The following is a 27,993-nucleotide window of genomic DNA, read 5'->3' as shown; positions in this document are numbered from 1 at the left end:
GATCTACTTATGTGTGCTTTCCTCTGCTGCTTTAGGATTGGTCTGCAGGGTGATGTGACAGATCCACGGACGAATAGCTTTTTGTATTTTCTAGATGTTCTCCCAAGGTAAAGACTTTGATTCTTGCACTTCCTTAAATGTAAGGCACTGGATCCTGGAGAATGTGCTGTGCGTCATTTTATAGAGAGGAGCCGCTCAGATGTTCCCCTTAGATCCCATACGTGACTAATGGGATAACTGAGGACGTCTCATGATGTCCTGTTGTCCCCACGTGAGGACAGGGCCACAGGCCTGAATGTCAAGTCCTATGGCGTCTGCTTAGACTGTCCGAGCAGGTGGCGCTGAGCGGACGAGCCTTGGTGCTGTGTTCTGGCCCCTCCGGTCCCTCAGGGCCCCTGCTGTATGGGGAAGGCAGCCCCCCATGCCAGGCAGCACGGTCTCTGTGCAGTGCACGTCATGGGGTGAACTTCAGTGGGCACTCACAGAGCGGATGTTAGTGCTAAAAGGGGTGCAATGCTTATGAAAAGAGAGTGTTCAAAAAGTACCTGCCTCATGCCCACACAAGTATGGTTTTCCTCTTATTTTCTTTTTCAGGTTGCAAAAATTGCCGAAGTATATTCTTTTAGAAAATGTCAAAGGTTTTGAAGTGTCTTCAACAAGGTAAAACATGTGTTTGTTGTGCCTGCTTTGGTGTGTGTGCCGGTTTGAAAATATTATGTACCCCAGAGGAGCCGTGTTTTAATTCTGATCCAGTCTTGTGGGGGCAGCCGTTTCTTTTAATTCTGATTCAATACTGTAGGATGGAAACTTCTGATTAAATTATGTCCACAGAAATGTGGCATACCCAGTTGTGGGTGCAGCCTTTTATTAGATGGAGACGTAACTCCATCCATTCAGGGTGGGTCTTGATTAGCTTACTAGAGTCTTTGAAAGAAGAAGTATCTTGGAGAAACCTCAAAAATGACAGAGCTGATAGAAACTTGAGAGCAGAGCTGACACAGATGCTAACACTTAGAGAAGAGTTACACAGATGTCTGGAGATGCTTGGAGCCCAGCAGATGTCATCATGAGAAGTTAAGAAAGCCAGAACTGGTGAGAGCCAGGGGAAGCCACGAGATGGAAGTCAGCCCTGGAGAAGCAAAGTGAGGAATCCCCACAGGAACAGAGGCTGAAAGCAACAGAGCCCAGGAGCAAGGGACCAGCAGATGCCAGCCATGTGGCTTCCCTGGTGACAGAGGGGCTCCTGACTCACCAGCCTTCCTTGAATTAAAGTATCTTTCTCTGGATGCCTTAGTTTGGACATTTTCATAGGCTTAGAATTGTACACTTGTAATTTTTAAAAGTCATTCCAGTTCAGTTATACTGTGTTCCAGCAGCTCACAAACTAAAACATGGTGCTTTATAATAGGAACTGTTGTGAAATAAATATATGCATTCTGACATTTTATATACATTATGTGTTTTCTTCCTCGTTTTTGTTTCCTGATCTACTGAAAGCAAATACCATAAAATGTGTTGGCTTTAACAGTGGAATTTATTAGCTTACAGTTTTGAGGCTGAGGAAAATGTCCAGATCAAGCCGCTGTCTTCCCAACGCCCAGCTGCCAGCAATCCTTGGTCCCCTTGCCACGTGACAAGCCTCACGGCAGCCTCTGCTAGTCTCTCCCTTCTTTTCCACATTTTGTTTGGCTTCTGTGGCTTTTTCTCTCTTTTGCTGAATTGCATTCTCATATAAAGGACCCCAACAAGATGATAAAGACCTGCCCTGGCCCTCACCTCACTGTAAACAATGGGTCTACACCCGTGTGAATGGGTTAGCTTTAAGAACATGATTTTTCTGGGGTGCATGCAGTTCCAGACCACCATGTTCCTCAATAAGGTTTTTACTGATAAGTAATGTAAATTATTACCAAGTTTGGGTCAACCAATATTCTCCCATTTTGAAATGTTTGATTTTTTCCAGAATAAGCATTCATTTAGTGAGAATTGTGTTTCTCAATTTTAGTTGCTTCCGTTGTTGCCTGGCGTGCCCCGCAGGCTGGCAGTCTGCCCCACGTGTGGACGGGTGGAGTACCCAGTGGCAGGGCCCCGTCCGCCCGTAGATCCGGCGGCTCTGTGACTGAGCTCCCCTCTCATCTGCACGTGAGGATGCAGGCCCAGCCCTCACAGCAGGGCGGTCAGCAGTGGCTGAGAGGTTCTCCCTGCCATCAGCGGGATACGGGCTCTGTGGTAGAGCATTACTTGTACCTTTTCTTTAGATGTGAGTTCTGAGGCTCTGGAGTTAGTGAAGACCTCGGATCACTCTCTTTCTAGACAGCTTCAGTGAAGATTCAGTTTTCACTTAAAATGATGTTTTATATCTGGTCTTTTATATAGAATAAGCCCATTTTCAGGTCTATGGTAAAAACTTTTCTTTTCTCTCTCCTTTCTAGAGACCTGATGGTGCAAACAATAGAAAAATGTGGCTTTCAGTACCAAGAATTTCTGTTATCTCCAACCTCTGTAGGTACCACAGTTATAAACCATATATATATATATATATACATATATATATATATATATATGAATATATATATGTATTTTTTCATATGGGCAGGCACCGGGAATCCAACCCGGGTCTCTAGCGTGGCAGACGAGACTCTGCCTGCTGAGCCACCGTGGCCTGCCCTAGTATATTATAATTCAAAGGGAATTTGACTCAGTAAGTAGAATGGATCTATTTTGGGTCATATTCTAGGTATATCCTGAAATTTGTTCAGACATGGATTTAACTTACTAAGGAATATGCCTGTGGAGTTATTTATACATAATTTATGAAAAGTTGTACCATATAACTTGATGCTCATAGAGTATATATTTTTCCTTTCACATGGAAAATAAAGAATAGTGTCATTTTGAAAATATATGGTTTGGCATTTCCGAAATAGGTGTTTTATAGTTTAATAGTGCTTCAAAATAATCCAAAATAGAAAACAAAATGAATATATGTTTTTTATTTTAAAAAAATGAATATATGATAATTTCTAATAACTTTTTTTCTGACATTACATTAAAATGCAAGCATTACTTCCATTTCATGGGTAAGAAATCAAATTGGTTATGAGAAAATGTTTGGCAGGTCTTTGATTTTGCGAATGTCAGTGTCTATTTTTTCTTTTGCCATTGTTATTGTTAGCTCCTTATCAACTTTATTCATATTATACAGTTCTTTGCCCTGAAGCCAAGAGAAAACCCATTTCAAAAATTAGATATAGGGGGTACAAGGGTAGTTCAGTGGTAGAATTCTTGCCTGCCATGCAGGAGACCCGGGTTCCATTCCTGGCCCATGTACTTCCAAACAAACGAACAAACAAGCAAGCAAACAAAAGAAAAACCAGACAAACAAAAATTCAGCAAATGGTGCTACAATAAGGGGATACTCGCATGGAAAAAGAATGAAATGTGACCCCCGCCATACAGCATACCAAAAAAAAAAAAATTAAATATAAAAGCTGCAGAAATTTGCAATATATCTGATCTATTTAAATTTATATCACATTTGTTACCTTTTAATTTCTAAATTTTAGTGAATCTTTTTTTAATAGAGTGAAATAGTAAGTAGCCAAGAATAGTTGTATTTGAATTTCATTTTCTCATGATTACTGTATTATCAGTAAAGGTTTCAGAAATGCTTATATAAATTCTTACCTAGGAAATATAAAATGAAAGTGATTCAGATAAATGATTCATTAGATTCAATCTTTATCTCATTTAAGTAAATGTACAAAGCAACAGTTTAAAAAGTTTAAGAATTTGCTGCAAAGAAGAGTTCCACAAATCAACAGCAGAGTTGGCCCTGGAGGGAGCTAAATGTAAACCTGGACGCGTTATTCCTACGTGGCTGTAGTTGGGGTCGATCTCTCTAACTTCCCGCCATAACTAGTGCTGTGTTTGACTTGCAGCTTGGCATTCCAAACTCGAGGCTGCGGTATTTCCTTATTGCAAAACTTCAGTCAGAGCCGTTACCTTTTCAAGTCCCTGGACAGGTATTGTTATGTATTGATTTATAGCAGATACATTGCAGTCTGCTAATTTGTTTTCAAGAACTGCTTTGGGTAACTTAATGTGTGTCCTCCAGAGTCCACAGAGGAGACCCTGACCCACTCTTTTTCCTTTCCTCATGCCACTTCTATTGCTTTAAGCAAACCAAGAACAAAACAGAAAACCAAAGCTTTTATTTCATTGTTAGAAAATCAACCAGTTAAAATTAAAAGTACGATTAGTGCTGCTACTCACCCCCTACCCCCAGATTTCCCCTATAATTGACTATTTTGTATTTATTCTTTTTTCTCCAGTAGAAGTCATTGGCTGCTTTTGATAAAATTTAATGTACACTCTTGGTTGCATTTTCTTTGCGATCATGTACGGTGGTGATCATTGCAGCAGGATGAAGTGCCCGAGTGCCGTAGAGCGCTCCCTGGTCTCGGGAACAGTTGTGTGCCTCAGTCAGAGAAAGGCTTTGAACACAGTCAGCCTCCAGGGTGCAGCCAGCCTGAGCCTCCCAGGGGCCGATGGGGCTTTTCCTGAAAGGTGGGTGGTGTCGTGAAGCCCCTAGAATGCCATGCCACCTTTCCCTCTCTCCAGGGTAGGCAGTTCCAAAAGTGAAGTAGATCATATTTTAATACAGACATCATCACGGAAATTCTGGAACTGCTTTTCTTTTACAGAGTGAGACTTTATCATGGTTATGGGTTTTGCTGAGACAACTTTTCCCTAAGGGACTCATGAGTAGAAATAACTTCAGTATAAAAAGCACTTTTCTTTTTTTGGCACTGTTTTTCCTTTAGACCATGAATATGACTCAGTTTTTCCTTTTTAATGAAGCACCATGGCAAACTTTAATCCAAAAACGTTTTCAGGAAATGTTAACGTTGCTTTCTAAATTTCTTTTCCAAATACGTTGCTTATCTATGTGCAACATGCTTCTGGTTATTTTGTTGAATGTCTCATTAATAAATTTGGAAAATGGTAATCCCATGAAATAAGTGAGCGGTAGCCTGGTGACATCATAGCTGTGTGATGAACAACCTGGAATAAGTTGTGTAAATACAAGCAGACCACATTTTCTGTGGTTTTAATGACACTCTGATAAAAGCTAAAGAAACTTTTGCATATATTGACTACGTGCTATAACTTTGTCTTTTATTTTTAATAAACCATTTGACACTTTGTGTATTTTGCTTAATGCCAGGTACTAATGGAGTTCCCCAAGATTGGATCTGAAAAGCCACAAAAATGTGCAATAGTTACAGAAAAGAAAATAGAAGAAAAGAAAATTGAACCTAATATTTTATGTGATGGCAGCCCACAGTGTCCTGGAAAAAAGGCCGTACTTTTTAAGCTTGAAACTGCAGAAGAGATTGGCAGGAAATGTCAACAGGACAGCGACCCCTCTGTCCAAATGCTGAAGGATTTTCTGGAAGATGATGTTGACAAGAAGCAGTACTTCTTGTCCCCGAGGTCGTTGCTGCGATACGCGCTTCTCCTGGACATCGTCACGCCCGCGTGCAGGAGGTCCACGTGCTTCACGAAAGGGTGGGTCCCAGAGGGGCGCTGCTCACGCCTCTTCCAAATAACTGTTCTCGCAGGGATCGCTTCTTTTCCTTCTTCGCAGAACAGGGAGCATTTTATAAAATGTTTTGCTGGAATCATTTTTTTTTTTTTGCCCTTAATTCCCTGCTATTTGCTCCAGTGGAATGTAGGAGTGAAAATGCCTACTGGCAGCACTGTGCGTGCCCAGCCTCGGAGGCCGTGCCCCATGTGTGGTGCCCGCACAGCTTCCTCTCCCGCCCTGGTGTCATCTCCACACACGGCCAACCTTCCCTGGCCTTGGGCTCCTCACCAGCAGTGGAGAAGGAGACATTAAATCTTTATCTAAATAATTGATTCATCTGGAACATGTTAAACAGTATTTTTTTATTCCCTTATATGCTGTGTGACAGGGTCACATTTCATTATTTTTCCATGTGAGTATCCTGTTATTGCAGCACCATTTGTTGAATTTTTTTGTACTCCTTGTTTTTTAGTTTGTTTGTTTTTGGGAAATGCATGGACCAGGAATCAAACCCGGGTCTCCCACGTGGCAGGTGAGAATTCTACCACTGAACTACCCTCACACCCCAACATTACAGTATTTTTTAATTTAAATTTTATTCAGTTTTTTAAAATAAGTACTGCATTTCCATGATTCAAAATTCAGAAGGTACAAAGGTTGTAAGAGCCCTTGCGCTCTGTCCCCTAGTCGTCCCATCTCAACCAGTGGTCCCAGCTGGCTGAAATGTGGCGAGGTTGTGTGTGTGTGTGTGTGTGTGTGTGTGTTTGAATGTGCATGTATTTCTGTGCCCCTTGAAATTGTAGCACACTCTGTGTTCTTCCAGGTCTGTTTGTACTGCGTAATGTAAATTAGTGTTATTGCATATCAGAATAAAGAACTTTTCTATTCTCATGGTATAACAATATCAGAATTTATTTAGGTTGTCAAAAGAACCTCTTCTGCAGCTAGAAAGAAGGGCACTTCATTAGCAGTAGAGCAGTTCATGGCTTGGGCAGAGTAAAACAGGTGTTCCAGAGTGTTCTGTTGGTGGGCATTTAGGTAGTTTCCTTATTCAGGAAATACGTTGAATGTTACATTAGTCTTTTAAACCTAGAAAGAAGGGGAGAATTGGGCCCTTCCGGAAACATTATGTAAATGATCCCTGTCCCTGCTTTGTGAGTGCCACTCAACCTCTCTCTCTGGTCCAGTTGGAATCCATAACCTTTCTTATCTACAGCTGCCTTGGAGAAGGCTGTGCGCCGCTCTGACCGCCCCACACTCACTCTGACACCATCACACTCTGCCCCCGTGCCTTGTGCTTCCCGAGGAAAGGGCTCGCTGCACCCACCACCTTAAAAGACTCTTGTTGGGTCTATTATCAAGTCCGACAGGTTCCGTTTAGAACTCACAGCACAATTTAGCAATTTCGTAATAAAAAACAACCTTGAAATTCTTCCATAATTATAAAGATGGTATAAAAGAAGCCTTAGTGGAGACATCTGTTTTAGGGTAGATAACACATACACATGTCACACATTTATGTCTAGATAATATATATGAGAACACAGTATTAAATTATTTTTCCCTTATGTGACAGTCCAGTTGTCACATGAAAACAGTAATAAAAAAATCCTGTTTTCCAGTGAGAGACAGACCCAGGCTCAGTTTTTCTTGGAAGAGGGTTGCTGGCTGTTCTAGTTTGCTAGCTACTGGAATGTAATATACCAGAAACAGAATGGCTTTTAAAAAGCAGAATTTGGTTCTAAGGCCGAGAAAATGTCCTGATTATAACAAGATTATAGAAATGTCCAAACAAAGACAACCAGGAAAGATGAAGTTCAGGGTTTCTCTCTCAAATGAGGAGGCACATGGCAAACACAGTCAGTTTTTCTCTCATCTGGAACGTCACATGGTGAGCACAGCGCCATCTGCTAGCTTTCTCTCCTGGCTTCCTGTTTCATGAAATCCCCTGGGAGACATTTTCCTTCTTCATCTCCAAAGGTCGCTGGCTGGTGGACTCTGCTTCTCATGGCTGTGTCATTCTGCTCTGCTCTTTCTGAATCTCTTTCATTCTCCAAAACGCTTCCTCTTTTATAGGACTCTAGAAACTAATCAAGATCCACCCAAATGGGTGGAGACACACCTCCAGTTAATCCGGTTTAACAACCACTCTTGATTAAATCACATCTCTGGGAGATGATCTGATTACAGTCTCAAACATAAAATACTGGAATAGGGATTAAAAGAAATAACTGCCTTTACAAAATGGGATTAGGATTAAAACATGGCTTTTCTAGGGTACATACATCCTTTCAAACCAGCACACTGGCCCCTGAGAAGAAATGACAGCACAGGCATTAGGAAACCAGAAACAATTTATTTCCATCCCTGTAACATTTGGCATAATGTGGTAAGGTTGCCAATATTGGATAGCAATCTAGTGCTATTCACTTTCTAGAAATGACAATTAATGATACCTAATTAAATGGTGTTTATGGACTCAAAAAAATTGTGCCAAGTTCAGTTTCTGAGCAGCTTAAATAGAAAAATCTTATGTCTTTTACCTAGTAATTTTCAAATTACAAAGCATATTTATGTGATATTATTCAGGATATTTCAGAAAAATGTAAGTATAGATTGATTAATTCATTCAAGAATTTTTTTTAATTAACATTAACAAATACATTAGGTGCTATGTAATTATTTTGTTAATTTTCCAGTTATGGAAACTACATAGAAGGGACAGGATCTGTGCTACAAACTGCAGAGGATGTGCAGGTACTTTTAAATAAAATTATGTTTAATACTAATTTTAAAATGTTAAAATAATTCTACATGTTTACCTGAGAATGAATATATATACATAATAATTTACTATAGAATCAATCTTTTCTCTTCTTATTGCTGAAGAGTTTATTCACATATAGGTATTATGTTTTTCTTTTTCTTTTTCTTATTCTTCTACTTTCTTTTTATTCCATAAATAGTAAATTAAAATTCAATTCAATAGTTAATGTTCTCTAAAATTATATACAAGAGCCTTAATATTGCTGCCTTCCTTTGGGCACATACTATAAAAGCTGACTTTTGGGGGAGAAAATCTCTATTTTAGCAATGTCCTTTTTTTAAAAAAAAGTTTTTTATTGTTAAGTATAACATTTATATATATATATATATATATATATATACACAAAGAAAGAAAGAAAAAGCAATGATTTTCAAAGTACACTTCAGTAAATAGTTACCGAAGAGATTTTAGAATTTGCTGTGGGCTGCCATTCCACAGCAATGACCTTTTCAAACTTTAGAGGTAACCCTTTATAATGTCATGGCTGAATATAAACCTGATATATCACAAGTTTTATGTAGTCTTGAATAGTTTCGAGTAAGGTTATGTTATCGTCTTTTATACTGTTTTAAAACTCTTACTATTAACAAAATTTGCCCTTGCTAAAAATCTTATCATAGACAAATAAATATCTGGATTTGAGAAATTAGAGTTATTTAATATATTTTATCATTTTAATAAAGTACTTTAATTTGGTGAAATTGATTATACATAATGAAAGTTATGATCTATTTAATGTAAAGTAAAATTGACTTCATCAGTCTGCCAAGTTTGTATCTTTCACTGTATTTCTTTTATATTGTATTGTCACTTATTGTTTATATTCTTCTAATTTAATTTTTTGGAGGGATCAAAATGAGAAATACACTGAGAAGTATCCTATCTGTTCAACCTTAAGCTTTTTTAAAGCTTATATTGACATTAGTGAGCTAATTATTGTTTTATTGCCCAGAAATGTTTTGCCCTGTGGAGTGCATTTTGCTACTGTGTGTTGTACCAGCCTTATGTGTCTGTCATTTAAACTCTCATGTTGGTGATTTCATCTTAAGAAATCTACTTGCACCCTACTTTATAATTTATCTGGGATGTTTTCTTACAGATTGAGACTATCTACAAATCCCTCACCAACCTGTCGCAAGAAGAAAAGATAACGAAATTGTTAATGCTTAAGCTGCGCTATTTTACACCGAGAGAAATAGCAAATCTCCTGGGATTTCCTCCAGAGTTTGGTAAGTGGGGGTGCCACAGACCCCAGCTTTGGTTTGTCACAGGCCCCGAGCTGAAGGGACCCACCTGTGTGTGTGCCTAGCCCTGGGCTGGCCAGGTGGGGGGAGCAGCGCCTTCCTTTCTGCCGCCTCTGGCACCCTCCCCGCCTCCCTGCCACTCCCGTGCGCCCCCAGCCTGTCTCCTTGAGGTTCACCTCCCCTCCTCAGCACCCCAGGGGCACCCCGGCCAGCCTCCCGCACCACCGCAGACCCCTCCCCAGCAGCCTTCCTGCTTCCAGGCCCCATCCCTCTAGATCTCACGACAGAGCCCCAGGGGTCGTCTGTCTTTAGGAAGATGCGAAAAGGCAGCGAGGGATTTTTTGGTGAGGTGTATTTGTGTTTGCTGTCCCCAGACTCATTCTTATTGCTTGTGCCTCGGGCCTTCCTGTGGGTGTAAGTGGAGGAAAGAGAAGCTGCAGCGTGGGCTGGCCAGGAGCTTTCCTCCTGGAAGGAAAGGGGCCTCTGGATTGAAAACAGATGGGAGCCCGAGGAACGAAGCCAGAGTAGAACCGTAGAGAGAGGAAGACAAGTCCTGGCTCCACTTGTGTCCAGAAACCCCGGGGTTATCGCCCCTAAGAGCCTTCTGCGACCAGTACACCCGGCACCCCCAGCTCCCCTCCAGGGGAGGGAGAGGCCGCCGCCCTGGCTCTCTTCCCAGCAGGGGCAGGAGGGGCGGTGACGGACCAGGCCCAGTGCTGTGCCCTCCGTGCTAGTCCCGACGGCTCCTGGGCTGAGCAGAGTGAGCTGCAGATCTGCATGGCACTGTACCCTGGGGGCCCAGGCTGGGGGCCGCCCCCTTGGGGGGCTGTGCTGCCTCGTCACTGTGTTCCCTGCTCCTTCTTGATGGTCTCATCCAGGCCCACATATCCTGGGTAGTGTTTTTTTTTTTTTAAGAAAAACACAGGCTTTCCTGTTTTAGTTTAAGTCACAAAGTGAGTGAGAACATTACAAAACAAATGAAGAGCTGAGAATTGGACTCAGAAACTGTAACCCCCAGTCGTTTTCCCTGTTACTATTTTTATCTCTGCTTTGGATGAGCAGCACTAGAGAGCAAAGAGTTGTCCTGGGCTAAGTTTAGTCACAGCTGTGGTTTCACAGGCCCCTTTGGTGGTGCAGAAGCTTGGTGAGGAGTATGAACCCCAGAGCCAGGCTGAATGCAAATCCCCGCCCTCCGCCTCAGTTTCCTCGTCTGTAAAATGGGGATGATGGCAGCACCTACTTCATAGGGTGGCAGAGACAATTAAATGAGTTGCTATGTGTAAAATGCTTAGACTGTGTCTTCTATGCAGCAGAAAATAGCGATTTAGAAAGGATATTTATTTGCTTTTGTACCCTTTACTTGATAAATACTTTTTCTTGTTATTTTTAAATTTTAGATGGTCAAAATGGAATTTTTCTTAGCTCTTTGAATATATATATGAAAATATATAGACATGAGCCTTTTACCTTTTTTTTTTTTTACATGGACAGGCACCAGAAACCGAACCCGGGTCTCTGGCGTGGCAGGCAGGAACTCTGCCTGCTGAGCTACTGTGTTCTGTCCTAGATGTGAGCCTTTTAAATTGCCTACATTTCTTGCCAAATGTCCGCCCCTTTAGCCTGGTGGAGATTGCCCCAGGGGATCCCGGCACCCCGACAGCGTGGCCCCCCATGGGGTCCCCCAGCGTTTGAGTTGCTGGGCCCCTGGCAGGGCGGTTTGCGTTGAGCCGCCCGTGTGTTTCCCTGGCTCTGTGCTCTGGCTTCCACCCGACGGCAGGGACAGAGGGACACTGGGCGAAACTTACTGGACGAAACTTGCTAATTCTGTTTCTTTGTTTTTGAGGGTTTTGTTATTGTTAATTTTAATGCATCCACATTTTTAAAATCACCTCTTCACTTAAAAAAATTATGAATTTTTTTCCCCATAAGCTAGTTCAGATTTTAAGATATATAAAGCTTACATATTATCTTTGTAATGTAAAAGCTATTCCTGGGACATTCTTAAGGCCCATTCATAGCTACATTTGAAGCTGTGACTACATTGAATTAAAGATTGTTTGAGCTAACACTAAGATAAGTAAGGTGCTTGCTTAGGAGACACGCTTTTTAGAATAGCACTTTCATGCTCGTGTCCAACTGTAGATACGGGTTTATTGTGTTTATCGATGTTCTTGGATTACAGGGCTGTAATGTCAGGTCTAACGAAGCAGCTTCACCAGCTCGGCCTGCTGACCCTTACAAGTGTATGAAATCTTGCCCTTTTAAACGTTCATCACTTTATTAATCCCAGAGGGTATTGAGCATGAAATCCTTACTGTGTAATTAGCATTATAGTTTAAAGTTGCATGCATGGTCCATTTTTGATGCAAATATCAGCAGAACTTTTTTCAGCAAATGTATTTGTTGGCTATTTTATTTTGAAAGAGAATATGACGTAAGAAGTCCAAGATGAGAAAGTCAACTTGTAGAAGCAGAGCATTAAAAACAACCGCGAGGGCTTGCGTTCAGAATATATAAAGAACACTTAACAACTCAACAATAAAAATATTCCAATTAAATAATGGGCAAAGGTTTTGAGTCGACGTTCTCCAAAGATAAACAAGTGACCAATAAGCATGTGGAAAGACGCTCAGCATCGTTAGTCAATAAGGAAATGCAAATTAAAACCTCAGTGAGGTACCACGTCACATCCACTAAGAGGGCTAAAATAAAAAAGAGGATAATAGGTGTTGACAAAGATGTGTAGAAATTGGAACCTTTGTACACTACTGGTGGAAATTTGAAATGGTGTGGCCACTTTGGAAAATAGTCTGGTAATTCCTCAAAAGGTTAAACATGAAGTTGCCATCTGAACTGCGGACTTTAAAAGGGTGGACTTCATGGCATGTGAATTATTGCTCAATAAAGTTGTTCTAAAAGCAGAAACTAAAATGAGGGTAGCGGCTGCTTTTCCTGCTGTGCACTGACTGGCGGGTTTCCAGGAACCCTGCGGGTGGCGTGTGCACGTGCGCTGGAGACAGCGTCGTGCTGTGAGGTCAGCGTGCTGTGTGGTCAGTGTGCTGTGAGGTCAGCGTGCTGTGAGGTCAGCGTGCTGTGTGGTCAGTGTGCTGTGTAGTCGGTGTGATGTAGCGGAAACGTCTGGGCCGCAGTTCTCACCTGTTAATCGGGTGCTCATGGAGACCTCAGGACCTCCTTGCCCACCCTTACTCCAACAGAAGGACACATCCTTTACCTCTGGAAGTTAATGTTGTAAATGAAGGTGTTATGAATTGTTCTGTCTCTTCTAGGATTTCCTGAGAATGTAACAGTGAAGCAGCGTTATCGCCTGCTTGGAAATAGTCTCAACGTGCGTGTGGTTGCTAAACTAATCAGAATCCTGTGCGAGTGATCGCGACGTAACTCTGGGAGACGGGCACGGTGGCCTCTCAGGTCCAGATGATAAGTCTCAAGTCCTACTTTGAATTAATTTTGACTAAATTAGACTTAAATGTTATAGGCTTTCTTATTAAAGAATTTGGAATTTATCACAGAAATGTTATCACTTTGTTGCCTTAAATATTTATTACTATATTTTTAAAAATGTGAATTATTGTTATACTTTATGGATACCATATTTTCATATGAAATTATTAAATATATACATAAAATACTCTATTATATATGGTATAGAGTATTTTCTAAAATGTCATACCAGGCATAGTGTAACTAACCCAAAAAAGTATATATTTTTGTATGTTAATGAAAGAGGTCATTTTATCAAGCCTGTCATCTTTTTTGTTAGATGATTATTCCTAATTCTAAGGTTTTAGCTCTCATTCTAGCCTGTTTCGAATATTTAATGTTTTGCTTAATTCCAGTCCTCTTCACTTGCATTTATTTATGTAATTGAATCATCATCATTCGAGTTACACAATAGTCTGAGGACTGTGTCAGAAAGGGTTGTGAGTCACTGAGCTTCTCTCAGGAGGGCAGAGAACGCAGTCACTCGTGACGTGACGGATGCTCCTCCTGCGTTCAGCTCATGCGCAGAGCCCATCTGTGCCTCCGTCCCTGTGCCTGGCTGTGGCCAGAGCTTGCCCTTGTCTTCTTCCACCTCGCATGTAAACCGCGTTGCCACCACACTCCGCCAAGACTAGCAGGGCACAGAGAGCTCAGGGGCCCTGACTCTGCTCCGTTCCATTTGGCTGCTGTCTGTGAATCAACTTTATACCTTTAACTTTCTCTCTCTGCTGTCAATAAACTTCTTGGAACGAGGGTTTCTAATCAGACTAAACCTTACACCATGTATCCTGTGGTTTTGATTTCAGTGATAAAAGCAAGTGACTAAGAAGAGAAATATGAAGAAACAAGACAAGAGATTGCATCACAACATTATAATTCATATTTTTATTCTTAGTAAATAAGCAGATCCCTCTCCCATGTTTTCAGAAGAGCTTGTGGATGCCTACGGGCTCGGAGGGTGTGGGCCCATGTGGGGCACAGCCCCTACCCCGGCCTGGGTGAGAGGTGTGGCAGACAGCCCCACGCCAGCCCGTGACGCTGAGTGTGCAGGCTCTGAAATCACTCTGGCACATTTTCCTGCCTTTCTCTTCATGCTGGAAGATTCTCAGTCAGGAACAAGGCTCAGAGTTTAGCTGGAGACCATGTGTTCTAGTTTGCTAGCTGCCGAAATACAATATACCAAGAATGGAATGGCTTTTTAAAAGGGGAATTTAATGAGTTGCTAGTTTACAGTTCTAAGGCCAAGAAAATGTCCCAATTAAAACAAGTCTGTAGAAATATCCAATCAAAGGCATCCAGGGAAAGATACCTTGGTTCAAGAAGGCCAATGAAGTTCAGGGTTTCTCTCTCAGCTGGAAGGGCACATGGTGAATATGGCGTCATCTGCTAGCTTCCTCTCCTGGCTTCCAGTTTCATGAAGCTCCACGGGAGGCGTTTTCATTCTTCATTTCCAAAGGTCTCTGGCTGGTGGACTCGCTGCTCTGTGGTGCTGGAGCATTCTCTGCTCTCTCTGAATCTCCCATTCTCCAGAATGTTTCCTCTTTTATAGGACTCCAATAAACCAATCAAGACCCACCCAAATGGGTGGAAACATGTCGTCCCTTAACCCAGTTTAACAACCACTCTTGACTAAATGACATCATCCAGGGAGATGATCTGATTACAATTTCAAACATACAGTATTGAATAGAGATTATTCTACCTTTATGAAATATTTTGATTAAAACATGGCTTTTCTAGGGGGCATACATCCTTTCAAACCAGCACACCATGATTATAATCCTGCTATAGTTACGGTGTCCTACCCTCCACTGGGAAATGCTGAACAAAAGTGCAGGGTTGCAGTGCAGCACCTCCAGACACCCGGAAGGCAAAAGAGCATCACAAGATGTGCTCAGCACCCAAGTTTTCTCAGAGGCGCTTGGGGCCTTAATTCATAGTTGAAAATATGCTTCAGCATGAAACTGACATCTTAATGAAGAAATATTGGCCAGAATGTCATCTAATTGGCATGTATGCATTCCTAATTAATTTGGAAAATGCCATTTTATTTGCTTGTGCACTATATATTATTGGTAATGAATATGCCTAAAACCTGCCTGGGAATTTATTTTTTCTGACATTTAGATCTATTGTTAATTTATTCAGTTTTCTGGAAAATATAACCTTTCCTTTTAAAGAGAACTGTAAGTAATTAAACCTGTGCCATAGCTGATGGTAAATTGTCTTTTTATTCTCCTTTTCTGCACCATCTTTGCTCTTTTAAATAGCTTGCCAGATAATTTTAAGATATTTATTATCTTGCCCCTTATTTTTAGTACATTTTCAGGACCCCCCCAAAAATGAGTAAAGAAATGATCAAATGACTTAATACAAGCAGAAAGAGGTAGGTTGGAAATGGTTTTGAAGAGGAAATGGGTGGTGACTGTAGGAGGAAGGTCGGAGCTGTTGCCGGTGATCCCCACCTGTCTGTGTGGAGGCCAGGACGGGGTGGGCACGTGCCTGTCCCTGCAGCCGTCAGCGCCTGCCCCGTCAGACCCACTCGTGCCGCCACTCTGTGCCCTGAGAAGGAAAGGGCTCCGGCCCCCAGCCACCATGCACCACTCACAAGAAATGTCAGCAGCTGAACTTGTGAGAGGTGAGGGACTGCCCAGTACCTTCTTTTTCAGCTTGAGGGTGAACTTTTACTTGCAGTGATCCAGCTGAGCTTATTGGTGGTGGGGCTTCGAAACCGCCCGCCAGGCCATGGCGCCGGCGCTGGGAGTGGGGAAGGATGTGTCGGAGGCGAGCGTGGGCCACTCCGCACCCCGGCGAGGGACAGGGTTCCTCGGCAGAAATCACAGCTGGTGCGGGTCAGAAGCTGCCAAGACCGAGACTCCTGAGGCTGGATCAGCAGAGCTGCCTGCAGCCTGGCTGTCAGAGGGGCATGAGGACACGCGAGTGCCCCAGTCACCACCCAGCGAGAGGGTGCGTCCCCCGGGCCAGTGCAGGGGTCCACGCCTGGCTGCGTGCGCATCTTCACAGATTCTACCCAGCCCAGGCCGGTGGGCTTCAGCGCATGTGGACACGTCTGAGGGGCGCTGTCCTGGTTCCGTCACGGTGTCTTCATCTGGAGTCGGTGATACTAAGGTTATGAGGTGGAGGACTTTGAAATTGACGGGGTCTGCAGTCTCAGTGGTTTCCTCATGGCTCATGAGGGAACTCAGTTTATACAAACTTTTAAAAAAGTGTATAATATGACATACATACAGAGGAAAGAAAGAGAAAAAGCAATAATTTTCAAAATACTCATCAACAAGTAGTCACAGAACAGATCCCCAAGTTTGTCATGGGCTGCCATTCCACCATCTCGGATTTTTCCTTGTAGCTGCTCCAGAACACTGGAGGCTGGAAGGAATATATGTATGTATTTTATCTTCACAGTCGACTTTTTTTTTTCTTTTATGTGCAATAAATTTCAAAGCACATTCCCAACAATTTGTTGTAGAACAGATTTCAGAGTTTGGTATGGGTTACAATTCCACCATTTTAGGTTTTCACTTCTAGCTGTTCTAAGAAACTGGAGACGAAAAGAAATATCAATATGATGATTCAGTAGTCATACTCATTTGTTAAACCTTACCTTCTCTGTATACCTTCTCCTTCACCTTTGACCTTTTTGTCCCACTCTTTAGGGGTATTTGGGCTCTGCCCATTGTAACTTTTTCATGTTGGAAGGGGCTGTCGATAATATGGGATGGGGGATGGAACCATCTGATGCTCTGGAGAGGCTGGCCCTCTGCATTTCAAGATTGATCTGGTCTAGAGGCCCATCGGGAGGCTGTAGGTTCCTGGAAAGTTACCCTAGTGCACGGAACATTTGTAGAATCTGACATATTGCTCTAGATGTTCTTAAGCATCGGCTAAAATGGTTTTGGTTGGGTTTTGGCAAGTTATGGTAGGTAGCAATGTCTAACTGAAGCTTGCATTTAAGAGTGGCCTCCAGAGTAGCCTCTCGACTCTATTTGAACTCTCTCAGCCACTGATACCTTGTTTGTTCCACTTCTTTTCCCCCTTCTGGTCAGGATGGCATTGTTGATCCCACAGTGCCAGGGCCAGAGGCATCTTCCACCCTACCAGGGAGACTCGCCCCTGGATGTCATGTCCCATGTAGGTGGGAGGGCAGTGATTCCACTTGCAGAGTTGGGCTGAGAGAGAGAGAGAGAGCCCACATCTGAGCAACAAAAGAGCTCCTCTGAAAGTAGCTCCTCGGCATGCCTGCAGGCTAAGCTTCTCCACCATCCACATAAGCTTCATAAGACAAGCCTAAATATTTGGGTGTCCCTAATGTTTGATACAGTATCGGGTTTCCCCAGGGGTAAAGTTTAACAGCTCCATTTTTTTTTTTCCTTGAGGGATGGGGGGAAAAGGTTTTGTAAGCTTTTGAGACAGCCTTTGGACTTTGCTGTTACTGGTTAATCTCTTCCTCACAACTTCTAAATGCCCAAGTATGCCACACACAGCGATTATGTCAACCCTCGAACATGCTTCCTTTCCAGTCCGCCTCCAGTCCAGCCTCTTTCTTCACTCACCAGAATGTCCAGTTGTGCTTGCAATGTTTCTTTTGGCAGTCTCCCTGGGCATACGGTTTTAAAGGTAATAAGTATCCCACACTTGCTCTTGAAAGTCAGTTTGTATCAGTTGGTCTGTCTGCATCATTTTATCACCCCTGTTATTTTCCTCTTTGCTAATACTAAAACCTCAGTGTTTCTTTTTAACTCTTTTCCCAGCCTCCTTGCATTTCTCTTTGAGACTTACAGAATATTTCACACTTAAGATGCTCTTCAAATTCTCCCACAACCACAACCTAAGATTTGTCAGAAACCATTTGTTTCACTTCGCGGGTTTATTCCTTCTTAAATTTATTTATTCAAAAATATAAACACCTTCAAAATACATTTGCTGGCTTCCTACTGCCGGAGCTCTGAGATGAATTTGTCTTACATTTACCAAAACCAAGTCATAGTCTGAACCACACCCAGCACCTAAAACTCTCTCGCGAGTGCCCCATAACTGATCCCTAGAATCTGTCTTTTTGACTAATACAAGACTAGAAATGCTCACAAAAGCTAGAAGATTAGAAGTTAATTTTCCCATAGAATCCATTATAACCTCAGGATGTTCTCATTTCTCTGCCACATGTAATACGGTTTTGCTGTTTCCTTCAGGCATCTGCTCTGTATTTTATTTGCGGGCATTTTATGACTGTTCATATCAGGGCAGGGTGAAATCCTAGGTGCATCAGTAGGGAACATGTTTCTTTAGCCACGCTGGCTCTAAGACCAGGTGGGACCACAGGGAGTCAAGAGGAGTGGGCGGGTGGGGTTGGAGCTGCGCTGTCCGCTCCCGGAGGCTCAGTCCTCAGCTCTCTCCGCTTCGCTGTCAATGTCCTTTTTTCTAGGAGAGCTCACATTTTCGTACAGTTTCCACTTCTTTTTGTTGTTGTTGCTGTAGATCTAGTTTTTTTCCTGAACTCTATTCTAGAATTTTTGTGTTTGAACATTTAACCTGGATGGCCTGCTGTCACATCAAATGTAGCATATCCTAAAACAGACTATTCCTGCATTCTGAAATCACATCTACGCATGATTTCAGTATCTCTGCCATTGCCCCGAATCCTCAAGCTCAAGGCCCGCCCCCAGGCTGTCCTCGCTTTCGTCCCCTCTGAATTCCACTTGCCAGTTTCTCTTAGTCTAGTGGCCTCAGCTGTGGCACAGCAAAATGGATATTTTTTAAAATTGCCTTAAGAATCTCAGAACATGCATACATATTCACAACTAGATAGTGTGCTTGGCTAACGAAGATGGATATTTCACAGATTTCAGCTTTCTGAATTTAATTTAGCATGAGTCAATTTTACTAAAACAGTTGTTCCTTCGTTTGCTCAGCTAGTTTATTATACAGGTACAGTTCAATTTCACACATGAAAAATGCCTGAAAATACCTTTCTCCTCGTGTAGTAGATATGAGCTGAGTGCGCTATTTGAGAGCTGGTTTTATGAATGAATGTATGTGCTATAAGCTAGATAATTGGTATAATTTCAACTATTTTTTTTTAATGAAAAATATTCCAGCTTTTAAGAATGTAAACTTCCACTGGGTTGGGGATTGGCTTTTTTTTCACTGCTACATTTCCAGTGCCTAAAACAGTACCTGGCCCAATGCAAGCACTCAGTAAATAGTTGTTCTGTGAGTGCCTCTGTGATCAAGCTAGAAGTGATATAGAAGCCATCCCATAATGGAGCTTGAGCTGTGTCACTTGCTGGTTGCTGCCAGTTCTTTCACACTGAGGGGAACAGCCAAATTGTACAAGTGATTTTTTTTTTTTTTGCCTGGGAGGAACCGGGAATTGAACCCAGGTCTCCAGCACGGCACTGGAAACGTCTGCCTGCTGCACAAACGATCTTAATAATAATTCTTCTAGGGAAGAGCTTGAGCTTTTGAGAAAATGTGCAGAGAGAAATAAAAAATATTCTGATTTCAGATCTGTACAGGAGGGTGTTCATGTCTCCCTGCTGCTTTCTGATAAGTACAACTCCTAACTCGGGACAGTACAGAGGGACTAGAAGGAGGACCCCGAATGGGGGAAAGACGGAAGGCACATTCCTGCCGCGGGTGGAAGGGAGTCCTGCCAGTGCCACAGGGGCGCTGGCCTCGCCATCATGGGGACAGCTGTGCTCACCGACCAGCACCTGGGGAAGGAATGGGCTGCCTGCCAGGCGAGCGTTCTCGCTCATCGAGAGTCACCACGGGAGGAACCAGCACCAGCGCCCTGCCTGGAGCTGCCTCGTCTTCAGGAGACGGAACTCCGCAAGCCCTGAGACACTGGGCAGCTACATGCACTGGCAGGAGAGTCCCGCCACAGAAGTTCCAGGTCCAGAAAGCCTTTTCAGCACCGTGATGGCTGGAGATTCCTCCTCCCCACCTGCAGACAGCCGGTGACCTGGTCTGCATCAGCAGGACCATCGGGAGCCCAGAGGCACCCGCTATACCAGCCAGACCAAAAGCTCACTGTGACAGCCTGCGAAGGAAACTGACCTTGGAAGCCCAGCCCCTCGCGCAGGCCAGGCCTGCCTGCTAAACACGCAGAGTGGCTCCCTGATGAAACAAGACTAAAACAGGGCCCAGGTATTCTAACATGATGGACACGACGTCCAAAAACAGTAAAAGAGCACCCGTCATACCAAGAAACAGGAAAATCGCAACTGGAATGAGAAAAGACAGTTGGCAGATGCCAGCACAGAGAAAACAGATATTGGAATTATCTGACGAGGACTTTAAAGCAGCAAAAAAATTCTTCAACAAGTAATTGTAAATTCTCTTGAAACAAACAAAAAAACAGAAAATTTCAGAAGCTAAAAAAAATCGTTATGAATTGTAGGTCAAAACCAAACAAACAGCCATTATATAATTGGGAAATACAATAACTGAAATTTAAAAAGTCATTGGATGGGGTCAACAGTAGAGTGAAACCGACAGGAAAGAATCTCTGAATTGAGGACAGATCAATAGCAGAGTAAATAGACTGATAAAATTTGGAACAGTGCCGCAAAGACCAGTGGGACATTAACAAAAACCATAGTATTCATGTCCTCAGTCCTGGAAGTAGAGGAAAAAAACGAATAGTGCTGAAAGAGTATTCAGGGAAATAATGACAAAACTTCCAAGAAGACGTAAATGTACACAGATTCAAGAAGCTGAGTAAACTCCAAACTGGATAAACTCAAGTCCATTCCAAGATACACCATAGACTAAATTTCTGAAAAGTGAAGACCGAGATCTGGAAAGCAGCCAGAGGGAAATGATACTTTACAACAGGTGTCCCCCATTTGAAGGGCCACAGATTTCCCACAGAAGCCATGGGGGTCGGAGGGAGTGCCACAACAGTAGGTGAATCCTGAGAGAAAAGGACTGTCAATGGTGAATTGTATATCCAGTGAAAATATCCATCGGGAATGAAGGGGATGTAAAGATGTCCTCAGACAAAGCCGAACTAAAGGCGTTTGTTGCTGGGAAACCCACCTTAAAGGATGGTGAACAGAAGTTCTTGTAAAGCACATTTGACTGAAACAAAAAGTATTGGCACCACCTGGTACTCAAGACAGTGATACTTACAGGTGGGGAAGGCAGAAGGTAGCTGGAAGTGAGGGTTCCACACGTCACTTAAAATGGGGAAATGTTGACCCCAGTAGGCGGGTTGCAGGTGTGTGCTGAGGCCCGGAGCAGCCAGGACAAAGACCACTCAGAGACACTACAAGCACTTCATGGTAATCAAGATAGGACCTCAACAAATGTTCTCATAGCCCACAGGAGGCAAGGAAAGAGGAACACAGGAAAGAAACAAAACCAGTAATTCAATGGCAGAGTAAGTTCTAACCTATCAATAATGACTTCAAACGTAATTGGTCAGAATTCACTGCTTGGAAGACAGAGCTGCAGAATGATAAAAATACATGCTCCAGATGCACACTGCTCAGCTGAAACTCACTGAAAAGGTGATGACAGGCAATGAACGTAAAGGACAGCGGAAACACCACCCCAAGGGGGGCCCGCGTTAGTTACATCATCCAAAGGCTGGCGGTTTTGGAAGGAAGACACTCATAGCAAAATTAGAAACGAGTCAAATGCCCTACATTAGGACAGTGGTGAATTAAGTGACTGTGAAACCACTCAGTAAAATTATGCAGTGATGCAGCCACTTTGGAAAACAGTCTGACAGTTCCTCCAAAGGCTGCATTACATAAGACCCAACAATTTCACTCCTAGATGCACATCCGAGAGAACTGAGAGCACGTCCATGCCAAAACTTTCACAGGGAAATGCACAGCCGTATTCATAAAGCCAAAATAGGGAAGCAGCTCATATGCCCAGCTGCTGATGAACGGATAAACACAATGTGCATAGCCATCCACATTTTAATATTATTCAGTCATGAAAAGGAATGAAAACTGACACAAACTGCAGCGTGGGTGACTTGAGAACACGCTGAGTGAAAGAAGTCAGGCTCAAAGTGCCACATACTGGATGGTTCCATTTATATAAAATATAAAAACAGGAGACTCATGGAGAAGGAAAGTTGACTAGTGGTTGCCAGGGGAACGGGGAGACAGAATTGGGAGGTACAGGGTTTCTTTATCATGGGCTCATGAAGATGTTCGGGAATTAGATATTGGAGATAGTTATGTTTATAAAACGTTTTTACAGTTAGGAAGAACAGGTGGTGACATGGAATTAGGCTTATGTGACAAAAATGGGAGGAGGAAATACGGTTTTTTATATATATATGTTCTGTGATATAACTATGTAAATTTATACACCCAAAAATAGATTGGAATGAAATAATAATAGATACGAGGTGTATATTAATTTGTTAAGCAGCCAGAATGCAACATACTGGAAATAGAACGTCTGTTAAAAGGGGGATTGAATAAATTACAAGTTTACAGTTCTGAGACCATGATAATGTCCAAATTAAAGCCAACAAGAGGCCACGTTCTCTCAAGCAAGGCTCATGCTGTCCAGATCTCCTGTTTCCTGTAGGTTCCTCTCCAAGCATCTGAGGGCCTTTACTTAGCTGCTCTGGGACTCAACTCTGGGTTTCATCTCTTAGGTTAGCATCTGCCGGGGCTGGAGATTTCTTCTCTTCAGGTTCTGGCTGTTTCTGTGAGTCCCTGCTTAGCACTGGGATTTTCCTGTCTCACTCTCTAGCTGTCTCACTTCTGCTGGCTGCCAGAATGCAATATACCAGAAACAGAATGACTGAAAAAGGGGAATTTAGTAAGTTGCTAGTTTACAGTTCTAAGGCCAAGAAAATGTCCCAATTAAACAAATCTATAGAAATGTCCAATCAAGGGCATCCAGGGGAAGATACCTTGATTCAAGAAGGCCGATGAAGTTCAGGGTTCTTCTCTCACCTGGAAGGGCACGGCGTCATCTGCTAGCTTCTTCTCCTGGCTTCCTATTTCATGAAGCTCCCTGGGAGGTGTTTTCCTTCTTCACCTCCAAAGGTCGCTGGCTCGTGGACTCTCTGCTTCATGGTGCTGCAGCATTCTCTGCTCTCTCCGAATCTTCTTCATTCTCCAAAATGTTTCCTCTTTTATAGGACTCCAGAAACTTATCAAGACCCACCCAAATGGGTGGAGACATGTCGTCACCTAATCCAGCTTAACAACCACTCTTGATTAAATCACATCTCCAGGGAGATGATCTGATTACAGTTTCAAACATACAGCATTGAATAGGGATTATTCTGCCTTTATGAGATGGGATTTAGATTAAAACATGGCTTTTCTAGGGGACATACATCCCTTCGAACCAGCACACTCTCCCAACATCCATACTGGCTCTCTCTGTTGGGACTTGAAGCATCTCCAAGCTTCTCTGTCAGCTGTGCTCTGCTCTCTCCAAAATGTGTTCCCTTTTAAAGGACTCCAGTAAACCAATCAAGGCACACTTTGAATGGGTGGAGTCACATCTCCATGTAATCAAAAGGTCACACCCACAGCTGGGCGTGCCACATGTCCATGGAGATAATCCAATCGAAAGGGTTTCCACCCTACAGTACTGAATCAGGATTAAAGAACACGGCTTTTCTGGGGCACATCATAGTTTCAAGCCAGCATAAGGTGTGTTAGAGTAACAGAGTTATAATCTTGTTTCTATCCTTCAAACTGAATGTAGTATAGCCACCTTCTTCCAAGGCAAATGCTCCGTCCCAAGTCTGCCTGTGCCACGGAGGCTGATCCTTGCGAACCGGCTTCTAACCGCCTCCACCTGTGCCGTCTGGTGGCGTGTGGGCACTCGGCTGGGCTCCCTCCTGCAGGCCCGGGGCTGTGGCTCAGCAGCTCGTGCCGTTAGCCCCTCGCCCAGGCCGGCCAGCGTGGGCCCCTGACAGGTCGTGGCCGCGGCCTCACATGGCATGGTGGCGTGCACTGTTGCGGCAGAATCACAGACAGCCCTGAGGTCACTGGGAGCTGCCTGAACACCTTATCAGTCAATGGAAACAGACACACATGAGATGTCATATAAAAAAATATTTCATGCGCTAATCGTGTGTTACTGCTAGGAGACTGATTATGCCTCCTCTAAACACCGTCTAGGGATTGTTGACAAAGCCAGATTTAGCAGCACTTTGTGATGAATGTAGTCCAAGCACTGCCAGGAAAGCATAGAAAGGAACAGAGGCTTTGGTTTTCATGGATCTTAGAATCATGGCACTGAGAAAGCCTGGGGTGGGGCTGTCTCCCCGTCCTGTCCCGGGTGACGCCACCCAACTCCCCATGGTCCCTGGGGGGCCTGCCGGCAGAAGTCAGCCCTGCCGAGACCCCCGGCCACCGCAGCCCTGCGTTTCCCTGCACAAGATAAAAGTGCTTCTATTTGGGTCTTCCCGATGAAAGGTTTAAGAGGCCACGCTCTGGAGAGCACAAGCCTCATTCCCGCCGCTGCAGGAGCCCCCGCGCCTGCTCCCTTCTGCTCCCCTCCACTGCCAGGGCGCCCCTTTCCCTCCGAGGACAGGCAGCGGTCCCCCCCGCACAGGTCCCGCCGGCCGCCCATGCTGACCTGGAAGGGCCCCTCCACCTTGGGCCTCAGGATGGCCCGGCCTGGAGCCGCTGCGCGGACTGGAGGAGGCTGGTGGGTTCCTCACTGGCTTTGGGGCCCAAGACGGGGCTAGGAGCCGGGAGAAGGTCACAGGCCATGGCCCGCCAGCGGCCCCCCCGCCAGGCAGAGCGTCCGAGGCGGTGACTGCCCCTGGAGGACCCCGCACACTGGGGCGCACTCTCTTCTCCAGATCGCGGGGAAGAAGAATGAACCTTGGCATGTTAACCCCCCATGTGGGCATTACGTTACCGTAGCGTTGAGATGCTCGACGAGAATCCGGAGAGAGATGGGAAAAGGGAACTCAATAAAGTCTAAACTCTTGGGGACAAAGGCTCCGGCGGCCTTTCCTGGCCGGGCAGAAGGCAGGAGGCAGCGAACGCCCCTGGGGAGCACCCCAGAAATGGAACTGTCTTTTCTCCAAAACCTTTTCCATCCTTTCCCAGCTTGGATGCGTTACCTGGTTTTCCAGGCCAGAAGCTGAGCCACCGTGCCCGCTGCCCAGGCTGTGCCTGCTGGCCCTGCCCGGGCCTCTGCCTGCCACCCCCACCTCACCACTGTAGCCCCACAGTGGTCCTCCGGGGAGCCACACACGGCCCTGTTCGCCGCCTAAAATGCCACAGTCCCCCTTGTTTGAAAAGAGTGCACTACCCAAGCTCATTGGAATGGCATGCCAGGCCCTACCGCATGCACACGCTCCTCTCGCCATGCCGAACCACACGCTTCCCTTCCTTGCACACTCCTCTTCTGGGACAGCCAGGCCCGTGGCTTCACGCAGAGCCTGCTTGTTCTCCATGATGCGTGGCCTCTGTCGTGCTGACCTGGCAGCTGCGCATGTCCCCTCCTTAGCCAGGGGGCCCCTCGTGAATTCCGTGCATGACAACTCACTTCCACCTACACCTCTGACGACTGCGAGGATTTCCCTTTGCAGATCATGAGGCTCTGTGAATTTCGTTGGTGACATGCGTTGAGATTATTAAACAGGAGGCACCGAGGGTTTGAATAGACTGTACGGAAGGAGCAGGTGTCTTGGGAAGGTTAAGAGGTAGAAAGGAGAGGGTCGCTCCGTTTCTCATGGCCGCATACTGGGGAGAAGAGAGCTGAGACTTCAGGGGACAATGGTCCCAGCCCCCAGACTGGGACACCTGTGGAAGCCGTGCCCAAGATGCGAGAGCAGGGCTGGGGAGTGGCCTCTGGACCACGCAACCCTCACCAACCTAAGGCCAGCAGATGGCATGCTGCTGCCGGGCCTGGCCTGCCGGTGCCCCTTGGGGAGGGTGAGCCTGTGTCAGGGGCCGTCCCCCCAAGACAGGTCCAGCGGCCAGCACCCACAGCGGCCCCTGTCCCCTGCCCATCGCCTCCACCTTGGGACACGCTGCCTCTTTGTGTTGCTTGCTCTGGGGGCCCCTTGGGTTTGAATCTAACCTTGTCCTCCCCCCTGCCCCTGTGAAGTTGCTTCCTGGGGCCACCTGCCTGGCTCCCAGGCCTCAGTTTACCTTTCCCCACAGCCCTGTCTCCACCTCCCCACTCTGCCCCAGGGCATGTCTCTGCTCCATAACTGCCTCTTCTAAGCAGGAGGTCAGGACACAACCCTCCTTGTTCCCAAGCTGTTAAGTCCACTGTGAATTCCGTATTTCCTGGTTTTAAGGATCCCACACACAAGTGGTAGCGGCAGGCTGAGGGATTGCTGGTTCTCCCTTCCACATCGTGGGGAGCCAGGGCCAGGCACCCCCGCAATCTGGGAAATCCACATGCAATCTAGCAGAGAAGATGCCAGAACTTTTTATTATAAAACTTGGGTTCTATATGCATATATTTTATGCACTTTTGAGTTTAAACTTTTTCTGTGTCATCTGCTGGCCTTGGTGTGCTGTCGCAGCTTCAGCAACACTCCCCCAGTTCCCTGTGCTGACCTGTGACATGTCAGAAGCACAATGGGGAGAGCGGCGATGTAAACGGGATAATGTCCATTTTGTATATAGTCATTTCATAAACTGAAGCTTATGTTTAGTGACCCCTGACTTGTGCAGACCAGATAGCTAGCATCTTTCTGCTGCTGATGAAACAAGGTCACAAGTCAGGAGGGGATGGAGCTGGGACTGAGCTGGGTTGCTAAGCTCAGAGCTGAAAGCTTCAGAGTTAAGAGCTGAGAGAGGAGCTGAAAGCTGGGGGCTGGGCGCTGGATGCTGGGAGCTGGAGGCTGGGGTTTGGGGGCTGGGGGCTGGAGGCTGGGGGCTGGGCACTGGGCGCTGGATGCTGGGAGCTGGGGGCTGGGGGCTGGGGGCTGGAGGCTGGGGGCTGGGGGCTAGATGCTGGGGACTAGGGGCAGGGTGGTGCGGGGGCTGGGCACGGGGGCTAGGTGCTAGGTGCTGGGGATAGGGGCTGGGCACTGGGTGTTGGACACTGGGAGCTGGGTGCTGGGGGCTGGGCACTGGGCATGGGGGGATGAGGGATGGGAGCTGGGGGCTGGGCGCTGGAGGCTGGGGGGGCTGGGGGCTGGGAGCTGGATGCTGGGGGCTGAGGGGTGGGATCTGGGGGCTGGAGGCTGGGAGTTGGGGGCTGGGAGCTGGATGCTGGGAGCTGGGCACTGCACGCTGGGAGCTGGAAGCTGGGGGCTGGGGGCTGGATGCTGCGAGCTGGGTACTGCACGCTGGGAGCTGGAAGCTGGGGGCTGGTGCTCTGAGCCCTGCAGCATCAGGGCTTCCGGGCCAGGGCCTGGGGGGAGAGCCTGCCTTGCCCTCCTCTGCTCTCCTGTCTCGGGGTAGAGCTGCAGAAGGCTCGGGTAGGCCCCTTGCCACGGGCCTTGCGGGGAGGTGGGGAGGTGGGTGCTGCTTCCATGGGGGCTGCTTCCCCTGGCATGTGCCAGGTTCACTCACCCCTACGTCTGAGGGTCATGGATTCTGAAACTATCTTATTTTGTCTCTGCTGAAGAAAATCTGCATAAGGCAAGAGAACAGCGCGCGTGGTCTGCTGTGGGGGCCGCATGAGCTCTTGTCTTGTGCTGGCAGCCCAATGTGGCTAGCTGTGGGTCTGAGCTGGGGCTGCAGAGGAGCTGGCTTCCTTCCTCGTTCCTTCCCTCCTTCCTTCCCTTCCTTTCTCCCTCCCTCCCTCCCTTCCTCCCTTCCTTTCTTCCAGAAGGTTCCATCCCACTTGGTTTTCTACTTGAGTGAGGTGGTCTGAGAGCCACAATGCCA

General features: G+C 45.4%; 1 protein-coding gene across 11 annotated transcripts in view; it reads left to right on the top strand.

Moving 5' to 3' along the window:
- The window catches only part of TRDMT1 (tRNA aspartic acid methyltransferase 1), a 68,413-nt gene that overhangs the window by 29,445 nt on the left and 10,975 nt on the right, over window positions 1–27,993 (top strand). For 7 of the 11 annotated variants that reach the window (XM_077154541.1, XM_077154561.1, XM_077154570.1 and 4 more), the window contains 7 exons: window positions 36–107; window positions 595–660; window positions 2,433–2,502; window positions 3,942–4,025; window positions 5,231–5,574; window positions 8,293–8,350; window positions 9,520–9,649. In XM_077154541.1, the coding sequence (XP_077010656.1) occupies window positions 36–107; window positions 595–660; window positions 2,433–2,502; window positions 3,942–4,025; window positions 5,231–5,574; window positions 8,293–8,350; window positions 9,520–9,649 (824 nt within the window). Of the gene's footprint in view, window positions 1–35; window positions 108–594; window positions 661–2,432; window positions 2,503–3,941; window positions 4,026–5,230; window positions 5,575–8,292; window positions 8,351–9,519; window positions 9,650–10,038; window positions 10,378–12,951; window positions 13,189–13,971; window positions 15,381–27,993 lie in introns of those variants that run through there. The other 4 variants (XM_077154527.1, XM_077154614.1, XM_077154536.1 and 1 more) reach the window with 3 other exon arrangements.

This window comes from Tamandua tetradactyla, chromosome 1 (genome assembly GCF_023851605.1).
Source record: "Tamandua tetradactyla isolate mTamTet1 chromosome 1, mTamTet1.pri, whole genome shotgun sequence".
Classification (NCBI taxonomy): Eukaryota; Metazoa; Chordata; class Mammalia; order Pilosa; family Myrmecophagidae; genus Tamandua; species Tamandua tetradactyla.
This window is presented reverse-complemented; position numbering and strand designations above follow the sequence as displayed.